Raw genomic sequence first — 15,775 nt, 5'->3', positions numbered from 1 at the left:
GGCATTCTTTAGGGAGGGGTGGGCTTTGACGGCTCCTTTATTCAGTTTTATGAGCAAAACTTTATCTCAGTGCTTGAGACATGAACTGTTTCAGTCTGACACAAGCACATCCCGCAGCTCTGCAAGCAGGAGGGCAGGTTTGGATTAGGTGTGATCTCACCCTAAGGTAGCCGTGGGGGCTCTTTGCCTGGTGGCCACTGCTCACTGAGATGGAGCGTCTGCCTTCCTTGCATTGCTTGGATGGGGTGAGAAGTGGGGCACAGTGGAAGGAGAGGGAGGTTCATGCAGCACCTGCGATGGGAGCGCATGGACATGCATGGCAGCAACCCTAGAATCACAGAATCATGGAACGGTTTGGGCAGAGAGGGACCTTAAAGCCCATCTGGTCCCACCCTGTGACATGGGCAGGGACACCTTCCACTATCCCAGGTTGCTCCAAGCCCTGTCCAACCTGGCCTGGAAAATTTCCAGGGATGGGGCAGCCATAGCTTTTCTGGGAAACCTGTGCCAGGGCCTCCCCAGCCTCACAGGGAAGGATTTCTTCCCAATATCCACCTAACCCTGTTCTCTGGCAGTGGAGAGCCATTCTCCCTTGCCTGTCCCTCCATGTCCTTGTCCCAAGTCCCTCTCCAGCTCTCCTGGAGCCCCTTTAGGCCCTGGAAAGGGCTCTGAGCTCTCACTGGAGCCTTCTCCTCTCCAGGTGAGCACCCCCAGCTCTCCCAGCCTGGCTCCAGAGCAGAGGGGCTCCAGCCCTGGGAACATCTCTGTGGCCTCCTCTGGACTCTCTCCAGCAGCTCCACATCCTTCTGCTGTTGTTCCCCAGGGCTGGGGCAGCTCTGCAGGTGGGGCCTCACCTGAGCAGGGCAGAGGGGCAGAATTCCCCCCTCCCCTGCTGCCCATGCTGGGGGGTCAGTCCAGGGCACAGGGGGTTTGGGGGTCCCAGTGCACGTGGACAGGGCATGTGGAGCTTCTCATCCAGCGACTCCTTGAGTTTGGCCAGATCCCTCAGGATGGCACATCGGGTTTGGACATGCTCAGCCTTTGGCTGTCACTTCCTCCTGTCTGAGAATATTTAAGTTTCTGACTTCCCTATATTTAACATGCAAAGCATAAAAAGTTGATTTCTCACTGAGCTTTCCCACTCTCCCCTCTCTCTCCAGAGTCCTGAGAGCTGTGGAAGGTGTGCAGCAGGAGGATGGAGAGCAAGCCAGCAGTGAATGGCCACGCTGTTCCCAGCTCTCCCAGGGAAGACACGCCAGGGACAAACCACTTGTGCCAGGACGCGATGTCGTGCAAACAGCAAAAAGCAGCTGGCAGAGATGTGGTGGGTCCAGATGCACCCAGGGAGCCCTCGGAGACAGCTGGCAGCATTGCAGGCGTGTACGTGGAGGCTTCAAAGAGGATAATGAGCTTTTATGAGGCCACCAGAGAGCATCTACTGAGCCTGGATTCAGCCCTCTGCCTCCTTGAGGCCCAGGCAGCCACGGGCTCCATCTCCGACCCGGTGGGGAACTGCCGTGTCCCCGTGGCAGAAGCTGTGCGGATGGGGCTGGTGGGGCTGGAGCTAAAGGAGAGGCTGCTCTCGGCAGACAGAGCTGCTACTGGCTTTGTGGACCCCTACACAGAAGAGAAAATCCCCCTCTACCAGGCGATCCAGAAGGAGCTGGTGGGGAGGGAGCAGGGCATTCGCCTGCTCCAGGCCCAGATGGCAACCGGAGGTGTCATCGACCTGGCCACTGGCGGCCGGCTCCCGGCAGATGTGGCCTGTGAGAAGGGATATTTGGACGAAGAGATGAGCCAGCTCGTCTCTGACCCCAGCAATGAGGACAGCAAAGGGTTCCTTGACCCCAGCACTATGGAGAAGGTCTCTTACTCGGAGCTTAGGAAGAGGTGTGTTGTGGATCCGGCCTCAGGCTTCCTCCTCTTGCCGCTGCAAATCACATTCCCAGGGCTGGGAGGGAGGGTGAGCAGCAGGGACCTGATGGACTCTGGCATCATCAGCCCTGATGTGTTCCGAGGCCTTGAGGAGGGAAAGATCTCTGCCCAGGAGGTGGCAGAGAATGACATTGTTCAGCACTTCCTGCGTGGGACAAGGAGCGTGGCTGGTGTTGTCTTGCCTTCTGGGGAGCAGAAAAGCCTTTACCAGGCACTGAGGGAGCATCTCCTTGTGCCTGGCGCCGCTCTCATGCTCCTGCAAGTCCAGGCCTCCACTGGCAGCCTGACAGACCCCCTAAAGAACAAAAGCTACTTCGTGGATGAGGCTGTCAGGGTTGGTCTCATTGGCCCAGAGCTTTATGAGAAACTGTCTTCGGCTGAGAAAACCATCACTGGATACAGAGACCCCTCCACCGGGGAAATGCTCTCTCTGTTCCAAGCCATCAGGAAGGGCTTTGTTCCCAGGGATCATGGCCTGTGCCTTCTGGAGGCTCAGGTGGCCACGGGGGGTGTGATTGCTCCAGGCAGGCACCTCCGTGTCCCCATGGAGACAGCCTGCGAGTGGGGGTATCTGGACGAGGCCACCAGACAGCTCCTCTCCAGCCCTCCTGATGACGTGAAGGGGTTCTTCGACCCTGGCTCCAAGGAGAAGCTGAGCTACACGGAGCTGCTCCAGCGCTGCATCACCAATCCCAGCACAGGGCTCCTGCTGCTGCCGCTCAGCGGGGATGGCAGTGAAGGATCCCAGGGAACACTCACCTTCTTTGACCACAGAACCCAGATGGCTCTGGAAAACACAGAGGTACCCATTGCTGCGGGGAAATTCAAGGGCAAGTCGGTGTCTCTCTGGAAACTGCTCTTCTCCGACTACATTCAGGGTGAGCAAAGAGCTGTGCTCGCTCAGCAGTTCCTGGCAGGAATGCTCTCCCTGCAAGGACTGGGAGAGGCCCTCAGAGCTGCCATTGAGGAAAAGGCTGCCACTGCTAATGTCACCTTCAAGGGCCTGAGGGACCAGGTGACGGCTGACCAGCTCCTGAGCTCGGAAATTATCAACAAAGACTTGTTTAAGAAACTCAAGGAGGGAGAAACATCGGCCAAAGAAGTCGTCAGCATGGACACTGTCAGGAAGTACCTGCAGGGCACGGGAAGCATTGGTGGGCTGCTGCTCCCCGACTCCCAGGAGAAGATCAGCATCTACCAGGCAAAGCGGAAGGGACTTCTAAGGCCGGGAACGTCTCTGATTCTCCTGGAGGCACAGGCTGCCACGGGGTTTGTCATTGACCCAGCTGCCAACAAGAGGTATTCTGTGGAGGAGGCTTTACGAGCAAACGTCATTGGCCCGGACGTTTATGACAAGCTGCTGGCTGCGGAGAAATCTGTCACTGGCTACAGAGATCCTTACTCAGGGGGTAAGATCTCCCTCTTCCAGGCCATGCAGAAGGAGCTGATCGTCAGGGATCATGGCATCCGCCTGCTCGAGGCCCAGATCGCCACCGGCGGCATCATCGACCCCGTGAACAGCCACCGCATCCCTGTAGAGGTGGCCTACAAGCGTGGCTACTTCGACAAGAAGATGAATTTAATCCTCTCCGACCCCAGTGATGACACCAAGGGCTTCTTTGACCCCAACACCCACGAGAACCTGACGTACCTGCAGCTGAAGGAGAAATGCATCACCGAGCCCTCCACCGGGCTCTGCCTCCTCCCTCTGAACAGCAGGAAGAGGCAGTTCATCGATGAGGCCACCAGGCAGCTGTTCAGGAGCTCCTGGCTGCCCGTCAGGTTTGGGCGCTTAAGGGGGGAGAAGGTCTCTGTGTGGGACCTGCTGAACTCTGAGTACTTCAGTGAGGGGAGGCGCCGGGAGATTTTCAACCACTTCCAGCTGAGGAAGCTCAGCCTGGAGCAAATCCGACTCATGTTGGAGGAGGAAATGAAGAAATGGGCCTCCATCAAGTTCCCGGCCATGAGAGGCAATGTGAGCGCTTATCACCTGATGGAAACTGGTATCATTGACAGGGCCCTGTTTGAGCAGGTGCTGGAGGGATCCGTCACCCCAGAACAAGTGCTGCGCATGGACTCTGTCAGGAAGTACCTCTATGGCTCGGGCAGCATTGGGGGGATTGTGCTCCAGCCATCCAACCAGAGAATGAGCATTTATGAAGCCATGAAGCAGAACATCGTGGTGCCAGGAGTAGCCCTGCCCCTGCTGGAGGCACAGGCTGCCACGGGCTTCATCATTGACCCTGTGAGCAACCAGAAGCTCCGTGTGGATGAGGCTGTGAGGGAGGGCGTCATTGGGCCAGATGTCCACGAAAAGCTGCAGCACGCGGAAGGGGCTGTGACAGGCTATAAAGACCCTTTCACAGGCAAGAAGATCCCCCTTTTCCAGGCGATGAAAAAGGGCCTGATCGCGGACAAGCAGGCCATGCAGCTCATGGAGGTGCAGATGGCCACAGGAGGCATCATTGACCCAACGTGTGGCCACTACATCCCCCTCAAGTCAGCCCAGCAGCGAGGGTGCCTGGATGAGGACACAAGCAAGGCCCTTTCCAAGCCTAGTGATGACCACAGAGCCTTCTGCCTCCCAGACAGCAAAGAGAGCGTGACCTATGCTGAGCTCATCCAGCGCTGCCAGAAGGACGATGTCTCCGGCTTCCACCTGCTGCCTCTGGCACAGACAGCTGCTCCTGCCTACACTGATGAGCAAATCCAACGGATTTTCAAGGAAACCATGGTGAAGGAAAAAGGAGTCTCCCTCTGGAAGCTCGTGCACTCAGGGTATTTCACTGAGGAACAGAGGAGCAACTTCATGGAGAAGTTCCGGTCAGAGGAGCTGTTGCTGGAGCAGCTGGTCGCTCTTGTGCTCAGACTGGTGGGGGAGATGGAGATGAAAGCCAAGACCCAGATCTCCCTGGAAGGCCTGAGGGGCAGTGTCCCTGTGGTCTGGCTGCTGGACACGGGCATCATTTCTGAGAGGACGTTTGAAGAACTGGCTCAGGGTGTAAGAACTCCTGAAGAAGTGGCTGCAATGGAGAGTGTAAAGAGGTACTTGCAGGGCACAGGCAGCATTGCTGGGGTCTTCATAGAGGCATCCAAACAGAAGATGAGCTTCTATGATGCCATGAAAAACAATCTCCTCCTCCCTGGGGCTGCTCTGAGGCTGCTTGAGGCTCAGGCAGCCACGGGATACCTGACTGACCCTGCAACAAACCGGAGGCTCAGCGTGAGGGATGCCGTGAGAGCGGCTGTTGTTGGAGAAGAGCTTAGCGAGAAACTCCTTCTGGCTGAGAGGGCTGTGACGGGCTACACAGACCCCTACACCGGGAGCTCCATCTCCCTGTGCCAAGCACTCAGGAAAGAGCTCATCCCCCTGGCAGAGGCTGTGCCCTTGCTGGAGGCCCAGCTGGCCACGGGAGGGGTTGTTGATCCCATCCACCACCTCCACCTGCCACTCCAGGCTGCCTGCAGGTACGGCTTCTATGATGAGGACCTGAACCAAATCCTCTCTCAGCTGGATGACAGCACCAAGATATTTTTTGACCCGAACACCAAGGAGAACGTGACCTACCAGCAGCTGAAGGACCGGTGCATTTGTGAAGCTGAGTCGGGTCTGTGGCTCCTCCCTCTGTCAGAAAACGCAATGTTCTGTGTGGATGAACAGACCATGAAGGTGCTGAAATCGGTGACTGTTTGTGTCAACGTGGGGCGGTTCAAAGGACAGACCGTGTCTGTCTGGGACCTCCTCAACTCTGAATACTTCTCAGACAGCAAGAGAAGAGAGCTGGTGCAAAAGTACAAAGATGAGAAGACTGAAGTGCTACAGGAAATCACAACAATCATCACCACAATCATCCAAGAGACTGAGGCACAAGGCAAGAAATTTGCTTTCAAGGGCCTGAGGAAGAGAGTGTCCGCCAGTGACCTCTTCCAGTCCCAGCTGATAGACAAAAAAACCCTCGATGAGCTCAACCAGGGGAAGAAAACAGTCAAAGAAGTCACTGAAATGGAGTCTGTCCGCAGGTACCTGGAGGGCAGTAATTTCATAGCAGGGGTCCTTATACAGCCAAGCAATGAGAAGATGAGCATCTACCAGGCCATGTGGAAGGGCATCCTGAGGCCAGGGACCGCCCTGGTGCTGCTGGAGGCACAGGCAGCCACAGGCTACATCATCGACCCCGAGAAAAACAAGAAGTTTTCAGTGGAGGAAGCATTAGAGGTGGGTCTGATCGGAGGGGAGATTTTTGAAAAGCTGCTCTGTGCAGAGAGAGCTGTGACGGGCTACACTGACCCCTACACCAAAGCCCCAATGTCCCTGTTTGAAGCCATGAACCAAGGGCTGATTGTGAAGAGCCACGGCATCCGCCTGCTCGAGGCCCAGATCGCCACCGGTGGCATCATCGACCCCGTGCACAGCCACCGTGTCCCTGTGGAGGTGGCCTACAAGCGTGGCTACTTCAACCAGGAGATGAATCAGATCCTCTCTGACCCCAGTGATGACACCAAGGGCTTCTTTGACCCCAACACCCACGAGAACCTCACATATATGCAGCTCCTGGAGAGATGTGTCCAAGACCCAGAGACTGGGTTGTACATGCTGCAGGTTGTAAAAGAGAGAGGAAAGTACTTCTACATTGATGAGTCCACAAAACAGGCTTTGCGCTCGAAGTCCTTTCAAGTGAAAGTTGGAAAATTTAAGGACCAAACAGTTTCTGTCTGGGAAGTCCTCTGCTCTCACTACATCTCAGAGCAGAAAAGGAAAGACTTGGTGATGCAGTACAAAAGCAAAACCCTTATGCTGGAAGACCTGATATCCCTCATCTTAAAAATCATTGAGGACACAGAGCGAAAAGGAGAAGCCCTCAAGGTCAAAGGACTGCGGGGGGAGGTGTCGGTATCAGAATTGTTCAACTCCGAGATAATTGACAAGAAAACTCTGGATCAGCTGCAGGATGGGAGTCTCACACTTGCCAGCCTCACAAAGAGGGACACCATCCAAAGGTACTTGGACGGCACTGGGTGTATTGCTGGGGTTCTCCTCCCACTGAGGAAAGAGAACATGAGCATCTACCAGGCGCTGAAGAAGGGCCTCCTCACAGAGCAATGTGCACTGGGGCTGCTGGAGGCACAGGCGGCCACCGGCTTCCTCATTGACCCCCGGAACAACCAGAAGCTCTCTGTGGACGAGGCCGTCTCATCCGGGCTGGTGGGCAGCGAGCTGCGTGAGCAGCTACTGTCGGCAGAGAAAGCTGTGACAGGATACACAGATCCTCAAACAGGAAATAAAATATCTCTCTTCCAGGCTGTGAGACAGAAGATAATAGTCAGGGATCGCGGCATCCGCCTGCTCGAGGCCCAGCTTGCCACTGGTGGCATCATTGACCCCAGGCATAGCCACCGCCTGCCCATGGAGGTGGCCTACAAACGTGGACACCTGGACGAGGACATGTTCCTCCTGCTTTCGGATCCAGATCATGGTAGCAAAGGCTTTATAGATCCAAACACTCATGAGAAGATCAGTTACAGCCAGCTCCTGCAGAGGTGTGCCAAAGACGGGGAGAGCGGCTTGTACCTGCTGCAGGTCCTGGAAAAGGAAGGCGACTATTTCTACATTGACGAGCAAACGAAAAATGCCCTGTTGTGTACAAAGGTCCAAGTGCCTGTGGGAAAATACAAGGGACAAGTGTTATCACTGTGGGAACTTCTCTGCTCTGAGTACATCACAGAGGAGAAAAGAAAAGAACTGGTGAAAAAATACAAAGTGGAATCCCAGCATATTGTGCAAGGACTCATTGAGACAATACTAAAGATCATTAGAGAAAAAGAAGAGGACAGAAGTGATGTCTGGTTCCAGGGAATCCGACAGCAAATTACAGCATCAGAACTGCTCAGTGCACAGATAATTACAAAGGAAACAATGGAAAAACTCCAGGAAGGAAAAGAGACGGCACAAAAAATAGCACAAATAGATAGTGTAAGGAGATACCTTGAGGGAACTGGAAGCATCGCTGGCGTGCTGGTGCCCTCCAAGGCCGACCCTGGCAAGATGGAGAAGATGAGCATCTACCAAGCCATGTGGAAGGGCATCCTGAGGCAGGGCACGGCGCTGGTGCTGCTGGAGGCCCAGGCGGCCACCGGCTTCCTGGTCGACCCAGTCAAGAACCAGAAGCTCTCTGTGGACGAGGCTGTGTCCTCTGGGCTGGTGGGCAGTGAACTACAAAACAAACTTCTCAGTGCCGAGAGAGCTGTGACGGGCTACACCCATCCCTACACGGGACAAAAGATGTCCCTGTTCCAGGCCATGAAGCAGGAGCTGATCGTCAGGGATCACGGCATCCGCCTGCTCGAGGCCCAGATCGCCACCGGCGGCATCATCGACCCCGTGCACAGCCACCGCCTGCCCGTGGAGGTGGCCTACAAGCGTGGCTACTTCGACCAGGAGATGAGCCAGATCCTGTCCGACCCCGGCGACGACACCAAGGGCTTCTTCGACCCCAACACCCACGAGAACCTGACGTACCTGCAGCTGCTGCGCCGCTGCGTGCCGGACCCGGACACGGGGCTGCTCATGCTGCAGCTGATGGACAAGGGCTCCGTGCTCTACCAGCTGACCGAGGATGCCCGCAAAGCCCTGCAGGCCGCCCGCACCACCCTGGCGGTGGGGCTCTTCCAGGGCCAGAGCGTCAGCGTCTGGGAGCTCCTCTTCTCCCGCTACATCCCTGACCACCGGCGCCAGGACCTCCTGCGCCAGTACAAGGCGGGGACGGTCACCATTGCAGAGATGATCGACCTCCTCACGGCCATCATCACCAAGGCTGAGGCCCAGGGCCACAGTGCCAACGTGGCCCCCAAGTCCGCAGAGAGAGAGGTTCTGCCAGAACCCATCCAGAACGGCAGTGCTGCAAACTCCCAGAAGGAATTGAAACAGAAGCGGGAGCAAGAGCGGGACCAGGAGCGACAGCAAGAGCAGGAGCTGGAGCGATCCCTCAAGTCTTACACCGTCGAGGTCTCGGCAGGCGGCTTCCAGGGCAGGAAGGTGTCCCTGTGGGAGCTCCTCTTCTCCAAGTTCGTGTTGGAGGCAAAGCGTCGGGAGCTGCTGGGGCAGTTGCGGGCCGGGAGCCTGGCGCTGGCCGAGCTGGCCACGCTCCTCACCCACCTTGTGGAGGAGGCGACGCAGCGCAGCAGCAGCGTGAAATTCACAGGCCTCAGGAGGCAGGTGAGCGCCTCGGACCTGCTGGACTCGGGCATCATTGACACGGACACGCTGGCCGACCTGGTGCAGGGCGCCAAGACGGTGCAGGAGGTGACGCAAATGACCTCGGTCAAGCGCTACCTGGACGGCACGGGTGTCATCGCCGGCGTGCTGGTGCCCTCCAAGGCCGACCCTGGCAAGACGGAGAAGATGAGCATCTACCAGGCCATGTGGAAGGGCATCCTGAGGCAGGGCACGGCGCTGGTGCTGCTGGAGGCGCAGGCGGCCACCGGCTTCCTGGTCGACCCAGTCAAGAACCAGAAGCTCTCTGTGGACGAGGCTGTGTCCTCTGGGCTGGTGGGCAGCGAGCTGCACGAGAAGCTGCTGTCGGCCGAGCGGGCCGTGACGGGCTACTCTGACCCCTATACGGGCGACAAAATCTCCCTGTTCCAAGCCATGAAGAAGGAGCTGATCGTCAGGGATCACGGCATCCGCCTGCTCGAGGCCCAGATCGCCACCGGCGGCATCATCGACCCCGTGCACAGCCACCGCCTGCCCGTGGAGGTGGCCTACAAGCGTGGCTACTTCGACCAGGAGATGAGCCAGATCCTGTCCGACCCCAGCGACGACACCAAGGGCTTCTTCGACCCCAACACCCACGAGAACCTGACGTACCTGCAGCTGCTGCGCCGCTGCGTGCCGGACCCGGACACGGGGCTGCTCATGCTGCAGCTGATGGACAAGGGCTCCGTGCTCTACCAGCTGACCGAGGATGCCCGCAAAGCCCTGCAGGCCGCCCGCACCACCCTGGCGGTGGGGCTCTTCCAGGGCCAGAGCGTCAGCGTCTGGGAGCTCCTCTTCTCCCGCTACGTCCCTGACCACCGGCGCCAGGACCTCCTGCGCCAGTACAAGGCGGGGACGGTCACCATTGCAGAGATGATCGACCTCCTCACGGCCATCATCACCAAGGCTGAGGCCCAGGGCCACAGTGCCAACGTGGCCCCCAAGTCCGCAGAGAGAGAGGTTCTGCCAGAACCCATCCAGAACGGCAGTGCTGCAAACTCCCAGAAGGAATTGAAACAGAAGCGGGAGCAAGAGCGGGACCGGGAGCGACAGCAAGAGCAGGAGCTGGAGCGATCCCTCAAGTCTTACACCGTCGAGGTCTCGGCAGGCGGCTTCCAGGGCAGGAAGGTGTCCCTGTGGGAGCTCCTCTTCTCCCGCTACGTCCCTGACCACCGGCGCCAGGACCTCCTGCGCCAGTACAAGGCGGGGACGGTCACCATTGCAGAGATGATCGACCTCCTCACGGCCATCATCACCAAGGCTGAGGCCCAGGGCCACAATGCCAACGTGGCCCCCAAGTCCGCAGAGAGAGAGGTTCTGCCAGAACCCATCCAGAACGGCAGTGCTGCAAACTCCCAGAAGGAATTGAAACAGAAGCGGGAGCAAGAGCGGGACCGGGAGCGACAGCAAGAGCAGGAGCTGGAGCGATCCCTCAAGTCTTACACCGTCGAGGTCTCGGCAGGCGGCTTCCAGGGCAGGAAGGTGTCCCTGTGGGAGCTCCTCTTCTCCAAGTTCGTGTTGGAGGCAAAGCGTCGGGAGCTGCTGGGGCAGTTGCGGGCCAGGAGCCTGGCGCTGGCCGAGCTGGCCACGCTCCTCACCCACCTTGTGGAGGAGGCGACGCAGCGCAGCAGCAGCGTGAAATTCACAGGCCTCAGGAGGCAGGTGAGCGCCTCGGACCTGCTGGACTCGGGCATCATTGACACGGACACGCTGGCCGACCTGGTGCAGGGCGCCAAGACGGTGCAGGAGGTGACGCAAATGACCTCGGTCAAGCGCTACCTGGACGGCACGGGTGTCATCGCCGGCGTGCTGGTGCCCTCCAAGGCCGACCCTGGCAAGACGGAGAAGATGAGCATCTACCAGGCCATGTGGAAGGGCATCCTGAGGCAGGGCACGGCGCTGGTGCTGCTGGAGGCGCAGGCGGCCACCGGCTTCCTGGTCGACCCAGTCAAGAACCAGAAGCTCTCTGTGGACGAGGCTGTGTCCTCTGGGCTGGTGGGCAGCGAGCTGCACGAGAAGCTGCTGTCGGCCGAGCGGGCCGTGACGGGCTACTCTGACCCCTATACGGGCGACAAAATCTCCCTGTTCCAAGCCATGAAGAAGGAGCTGATCGTCAGGGATCACGGCATCCGCCTGCTCGAGGCCCAGATCGCCACCGGCGGCATCATCGACCCCGTGCACAGCCACCGCCTGCCCGTGGAGGTGGCCTACAAGCGTGGCTACTTCGACCAGGAGATGAGCCAGATCCTGTCCGACCCCGGCGACGACACCAAGGGCTTCTTCGACCCCAACACCCACGAGAACCTGACGTACCTGCAGCTGCTGCGCCGCTGCGTGCCGGACCCGGACACGGGGCTGCTCATGCTGCAGCTGATGGACAAGGGCTCCGTGCTCTACCAGCTGACCGAGGATGCCCGCAAAGCCCTGCAGGCCGCCCGCACCACCCTGGCGGTGGGGCTCTTCCAGGGCCAGAGCGTCAGCGTCTGGGAGCTCCTCTTCTCCCGCTACGTCCCTGACCACCGGCGCCAGGACCTCCTGCGCCAGTACAAGGCGGGGACGGTCACCATTGCAGAGATGATCGACCTCCTCACGGCCATCATCACCAAGGCTGAGGCCCAGGGCCACAGTGCCAACGTGGCCCCCAAGTCCGCAGAGAGAGAGGTTCTGCCAGAACCCATCCAGAACGGCAGTGCTGCAAACTCCCAGAAGGAATTGAAACAGAAGCGGGAGCAAGAGCGGGACCGGGAGCGACAGCAAGAGCAGGAGCTGGAGCGATCCCTCAAGTCTTACACCGTCGAGGTCTCGGCAGGCGGCTTCCAGGGCAGGAAGGTGTCCCTGTGGGAGCTCCTCTTCTCCAAGTTCGTGTTGGAGGCAAAGCGTCGGGAGCTGCTGGGGCAGTTGCGGGCCAGGAGCCTGGCGCTGGCCGAGCTGGCCACGCTCCTCACCCACCTTGTGGAGGAGGCGACGCAGCGCAGCAGCAGCGTGAAATTCACAGGCCTCAGGAGGCAGGTGAGCGCCTCGGACCTGCTGGACTCGGGCATCATTGACACGGACACGCTGGCCGACCTGGTGCAGGGCGCCAAGACGGTGCAGGAGGTGACGCAAATGACCTCGGTCAAGCGCTACCTGGACGGCACGGGTGTCATCGCCGGCGTGCTGGTGCCCTCCAAGGCCGACCCTGGCAAGACGGAGAAGATGAGCATCTACCAGGCCATGTGGAAGGGCATCCTGAGGCAGGGCACGGCGCTGGTGCTGCTGGAGGCGCAGGCGGCCACCGGCTTCCTGGTCGACCCAGTCAAGAACCAGAAGCTCTCTGTGGACGAGGCTGTGTCCTCTGGGCTGGTGGGCAGCGAGCTGCACGAGAAGCTGCTGTCGGCCGAGCGGGCCGTGACGGGCTACTCTGACCCCTATACGGGCGACAAAATCTCCCTGTTCCAAGCCATGAAGAAGGAGCTGATCGTCAGGGATCACGGCATCCGCCTGCTCGAGGCCCAGATCGCCACCGGCGGCATCATCGACCCCGTGCACAGCCACCGCCTGCCCGTGGAGGTGGCCTACAAGCGTGGCTACTTCGACCAGGAGATGAGCCAGATCCTGTCCGACCCCGGCGACGACACCAAGGGCTTCTTCGACCCCAACACCCACGAGAACCTGACGTACCTGCAGCTGCTGCGCCGCTGCGTGCCGGACCCGGACACGGGGCTGCTCATGCTGCAGCTGATGGACAAGGGCTCCGTGCTCTACCAGCTGACCGAGGATGCCCGCAAAGCCCTGCAGGCCGCCCGCACCACCCTGGCGGTGGGGCTCTTCCAGGGCCAGAGCGTCAGCGTCTGGGAGCTCCTCTTCTCCCGCTACGTCCCTGACCACCGGCGCCAGGACCTCCTGCGCCAGTACAAGGCGGGGACGGTCACCATTGCAGAGATGATCGACCTCCTCACGGCCATCATCACCAAGGCTGAGGCCCAGGGCCACAGTGCCAACGTGGCCCCCAAGTCCGCAGAGAGAGAGGTTCTGCCAGAACCCATCCAGAACGGCAGTGCTGCAAACTCCCAGAAGGAATTGAAACAGAAGCGGGAGCAAGAGCGGGACCGGGAGCGACAGCAAGAGCAGGAGCTGGAGCGATCCCTCAAGTCTTACACCGTCGAGGTCTCGGCAGGCGGCTTCCAGGGCAGGAAGGTGTCCCTGTGGGAGCTCCTCTTCTCCAAGTTCGTGTTGGAGGCAAAGCGTCGGGAGCTGCTGGGGCAGTTGCGGGCCAGGAGCCTGGCGCTGGCCGAGCTGGCCACGCTCCTCACCCACCTTGTGGAGGAGGCGACGCAGCGCAGCAGCAGCGTGAAATTCACAGGCCTCAGGAGGCAGGTGAGCGCCTCGGACCTGCTGGACTCGGGCATCATTGACACGGACACGCTGGCCGACCTGGTGCAGGGCGCCAAGACGGTGCAGGAGGTGACGCAAATGACCTCGGTCAAGCGCTACCTGGACGGCACGGGTGTCATCGCCGGCGTGCTGGTGCCCTCCAAGGCCGACCCTGGCAAGACGGAGAAGATGAGCATCTACCAGGCCATGTGGAAGGGCATCCTGAGGCAGGGCACGGCGCTGGTGCTGCTGGAGGCGCAGGCGGCCACCGGCTTCCTGGTCGACCCAGTCAAGAACCAGAAGCTCTCTGTGGACGAGGCTGTGTCCTCTGGGCTGGTGGGCAGCGAGCTGCACGAGAAGCTGCTGTCGGCCGAGCGGGCCGTGACGGGCTACTCTGACCCCTATACGGGCGACAAAATCTCCCTGTTCCAAGCCATGAAGAAGGAGCTGATCGTCAGGGATCACGGCATCCGCCTGCTCGAGGCCCAGATCGCCACCGGCGGCATCATCGACCCCGTGCACAGCCACCGCCTGCCCGTGGAGGTGGCCTACAAGCGTGGCTACTTCGACCAGGAGATGAGCCAGATCCTGTCCGACCCCGGCGACGACACCAAGGGCTTCTTCGACCCCAACACCCACGAGAACCTGACGTACCTGCAGCTGCTGCGCCGCTGCGTGCCGGACCCGGACACAGGCCTTTATTTCCTTAATATTTTTAGAAAATAATTGTAAAACCTTTTGAGTTTTTTCCTTGTTTTTGCCTTGCACAAGAATGTTGCTGTTGTGAATAATTCTTTTGCTACTGGTCTTTGTCTTTCTTTTTCAAAGTATTTTTTTACCATGTATGATCTCAGTGAGGGAATTTCCTCCATGATCTCTTTCTTTTACCACCTGCCATCCACATCAGGTGCTGCTTTGAAGTGCCTCCCTCGAGCAGTGTTGTTGCAGCACATTGTGCCTTTTCCTTCGGTCGCCTTTCAGGAACTGAGGGGCCAGCCTGGGTTATCTCAGGTCATTTTGGTGAAGTGCGTCATCCTCATTTTCCTCACACAGGTTTAAGTGCATATCTTTGTTCCATATGGGTGGTGCTGTGAGTGGTATTTTTATTCTCTTCCTCTGTTTTCTTGCATATGCCAGCTATTTTCCCCAGAAGCTTTGCAGGACGATATTTGGGTTGCAGGTTTTCAAGCCTGAGTTTTGCCTGGAGAGCAGATTTCCGCATGGGCAGGATGCCAGGCTTGCGTTGGGTGTCACTGGTGTGGGACACATCATCTGTATTTCCTCCTCATGCCTCAGCCTGCCCTGCTTTTCTGGGGGTGTCTGGAGTACAAACAGCCTCAGCCCAGAGTGGTTTGGTCTCTTGCTGTGCTTTCCCTCCCTCCATGAAGCCTCTGTGTGGATGGATCCTCACAGGAGCTGAGTGTACCTGGCTGTGCTGTGCTTCCAGTCTGTCCACCCACAGTGGATCCTCCGTTCCCTCCTGCTCCTTCTGTCCTCCCGTGTCCTGAGCTGACTCAGCCCACATTCCGTGCTCCAGGAGAGGAATAGCCCCGAGCCACTCTTCCATGGAGTTCAGGGATGAATAATTCTACTGCTGTTTAACAGAAGGAAACTTACCCTCCTTAAATGTGCTGCCTTGGGCTGTTTGCCTTAATTAACCTGGTAATGTCCTGGAAAATGGACTTTTGGCCAGAGCTTGTACAGCTGATACCTGGGAACGAGTGTAGAGGAGCTGTGGGACTCCTCACCGTAACCTGCTGTGGAGCCCAAAGAATTGCACAGGCTCAGAAAGTGATGGGACAAATTAATGGGAGAGAAGTCACAGAATCATGGAATGGTTTGGGTGGGAAGGGACCTTCTTGTCACATACCCTGCCATTGGCAGGGACACCTTCCACTATCCCAGGTTGCTGCAAGTTCCGTCCAACCTGGGGATGGCTTCCAGGAATGGGGCAGCCACGGCTTCTCTGGGCAACCTCTGCCAGGGCCTCCCCACCCTCACAGGAAAGAATTCCTTCCACCATCCCATTTAAACCTACTTTCTTCCAATTTGAAGTCATCCTCCCTTGTCCTGTCACTCCAGGCCCTTGTCCCAGGTCCCTCTCCAGCTCTCTTACAGCCTCCTGTAGTTACTGAAAGGCCACAACAATGTCTCCCGGGAGTCTTCTCATCCTGGAAACTCAATTCTCCTTTCCATGGAGGCGAGCAGGAACAGCCGCTGTCGGGTCACTGGGCT

At 58.6% G+C, this 15,775-nt stretch overlaps 1 protein-coding gene across 1 annotated transcript; it reads left to right on the top strand.

Annotated features, from left to right (window-relative positions):
* The first annotated feature begins 1,071 nt into the window (after positions 1-1,071).
* EPPK1 (epiplakin 1) lies at positions 1,072-14,295 on the top strand. Its single transcript, XM_069005689.1, has 2 exons — positions 1,072-10,180; positions 10,565-14,295. The coding sequence occupies exons 1-2, from the start codon at positions 1,196-1,198 to the stop codon at positions 14,264-14,266; spliced, it is 12,687 nt and encodes a 4,228-aa protein (XP_068861790.1). The 5' UTR covers positions 1,072-1,195; the 3' UTR covers positions 14,267-14,295.
* Positions 14,296-15,775: the final 1,480 nt, after the last annotated feature.

This window comes from Aphelocoma coerulescens, chromosome 2, assembly GCF_041296385.1.
Source record: "Aphelocoma coerulescens isolate FSJ_1873_10779 chromosome 2, UR_Acoe_1.0, whole genome shotgun sequence".
Taxonomy (NCBI): domain Eukaryota; kingdom Metazoa; phylum Chordata; class Aves; order Passeriformes; family Corvidae; genus Aphelocoma; species Aphelocoma coerulescens.
Note: the sequence above shows the minus strand (reverse complement) of the source record. Positions and strands in the feature narration are given on the sequence as shown.

Excerpts from the sequence above, each read along its gene's own strand:
- EPPK1 (XM_069005689.1), top strand. The coding sequence starts at position 1,196 with ATGGAGAGCAAGCCAGCAGTGAATGGCCACGCTGTTCCCAGCTCTCCC. Across the intron at positions 10,181-10,564 it reads CCATCCAGAACGGCAGTGCT|CGGGAGCAAGAGCGGGACCG; the intron begins GCAAACTCCCAG and ends TTGAAACAGAAG.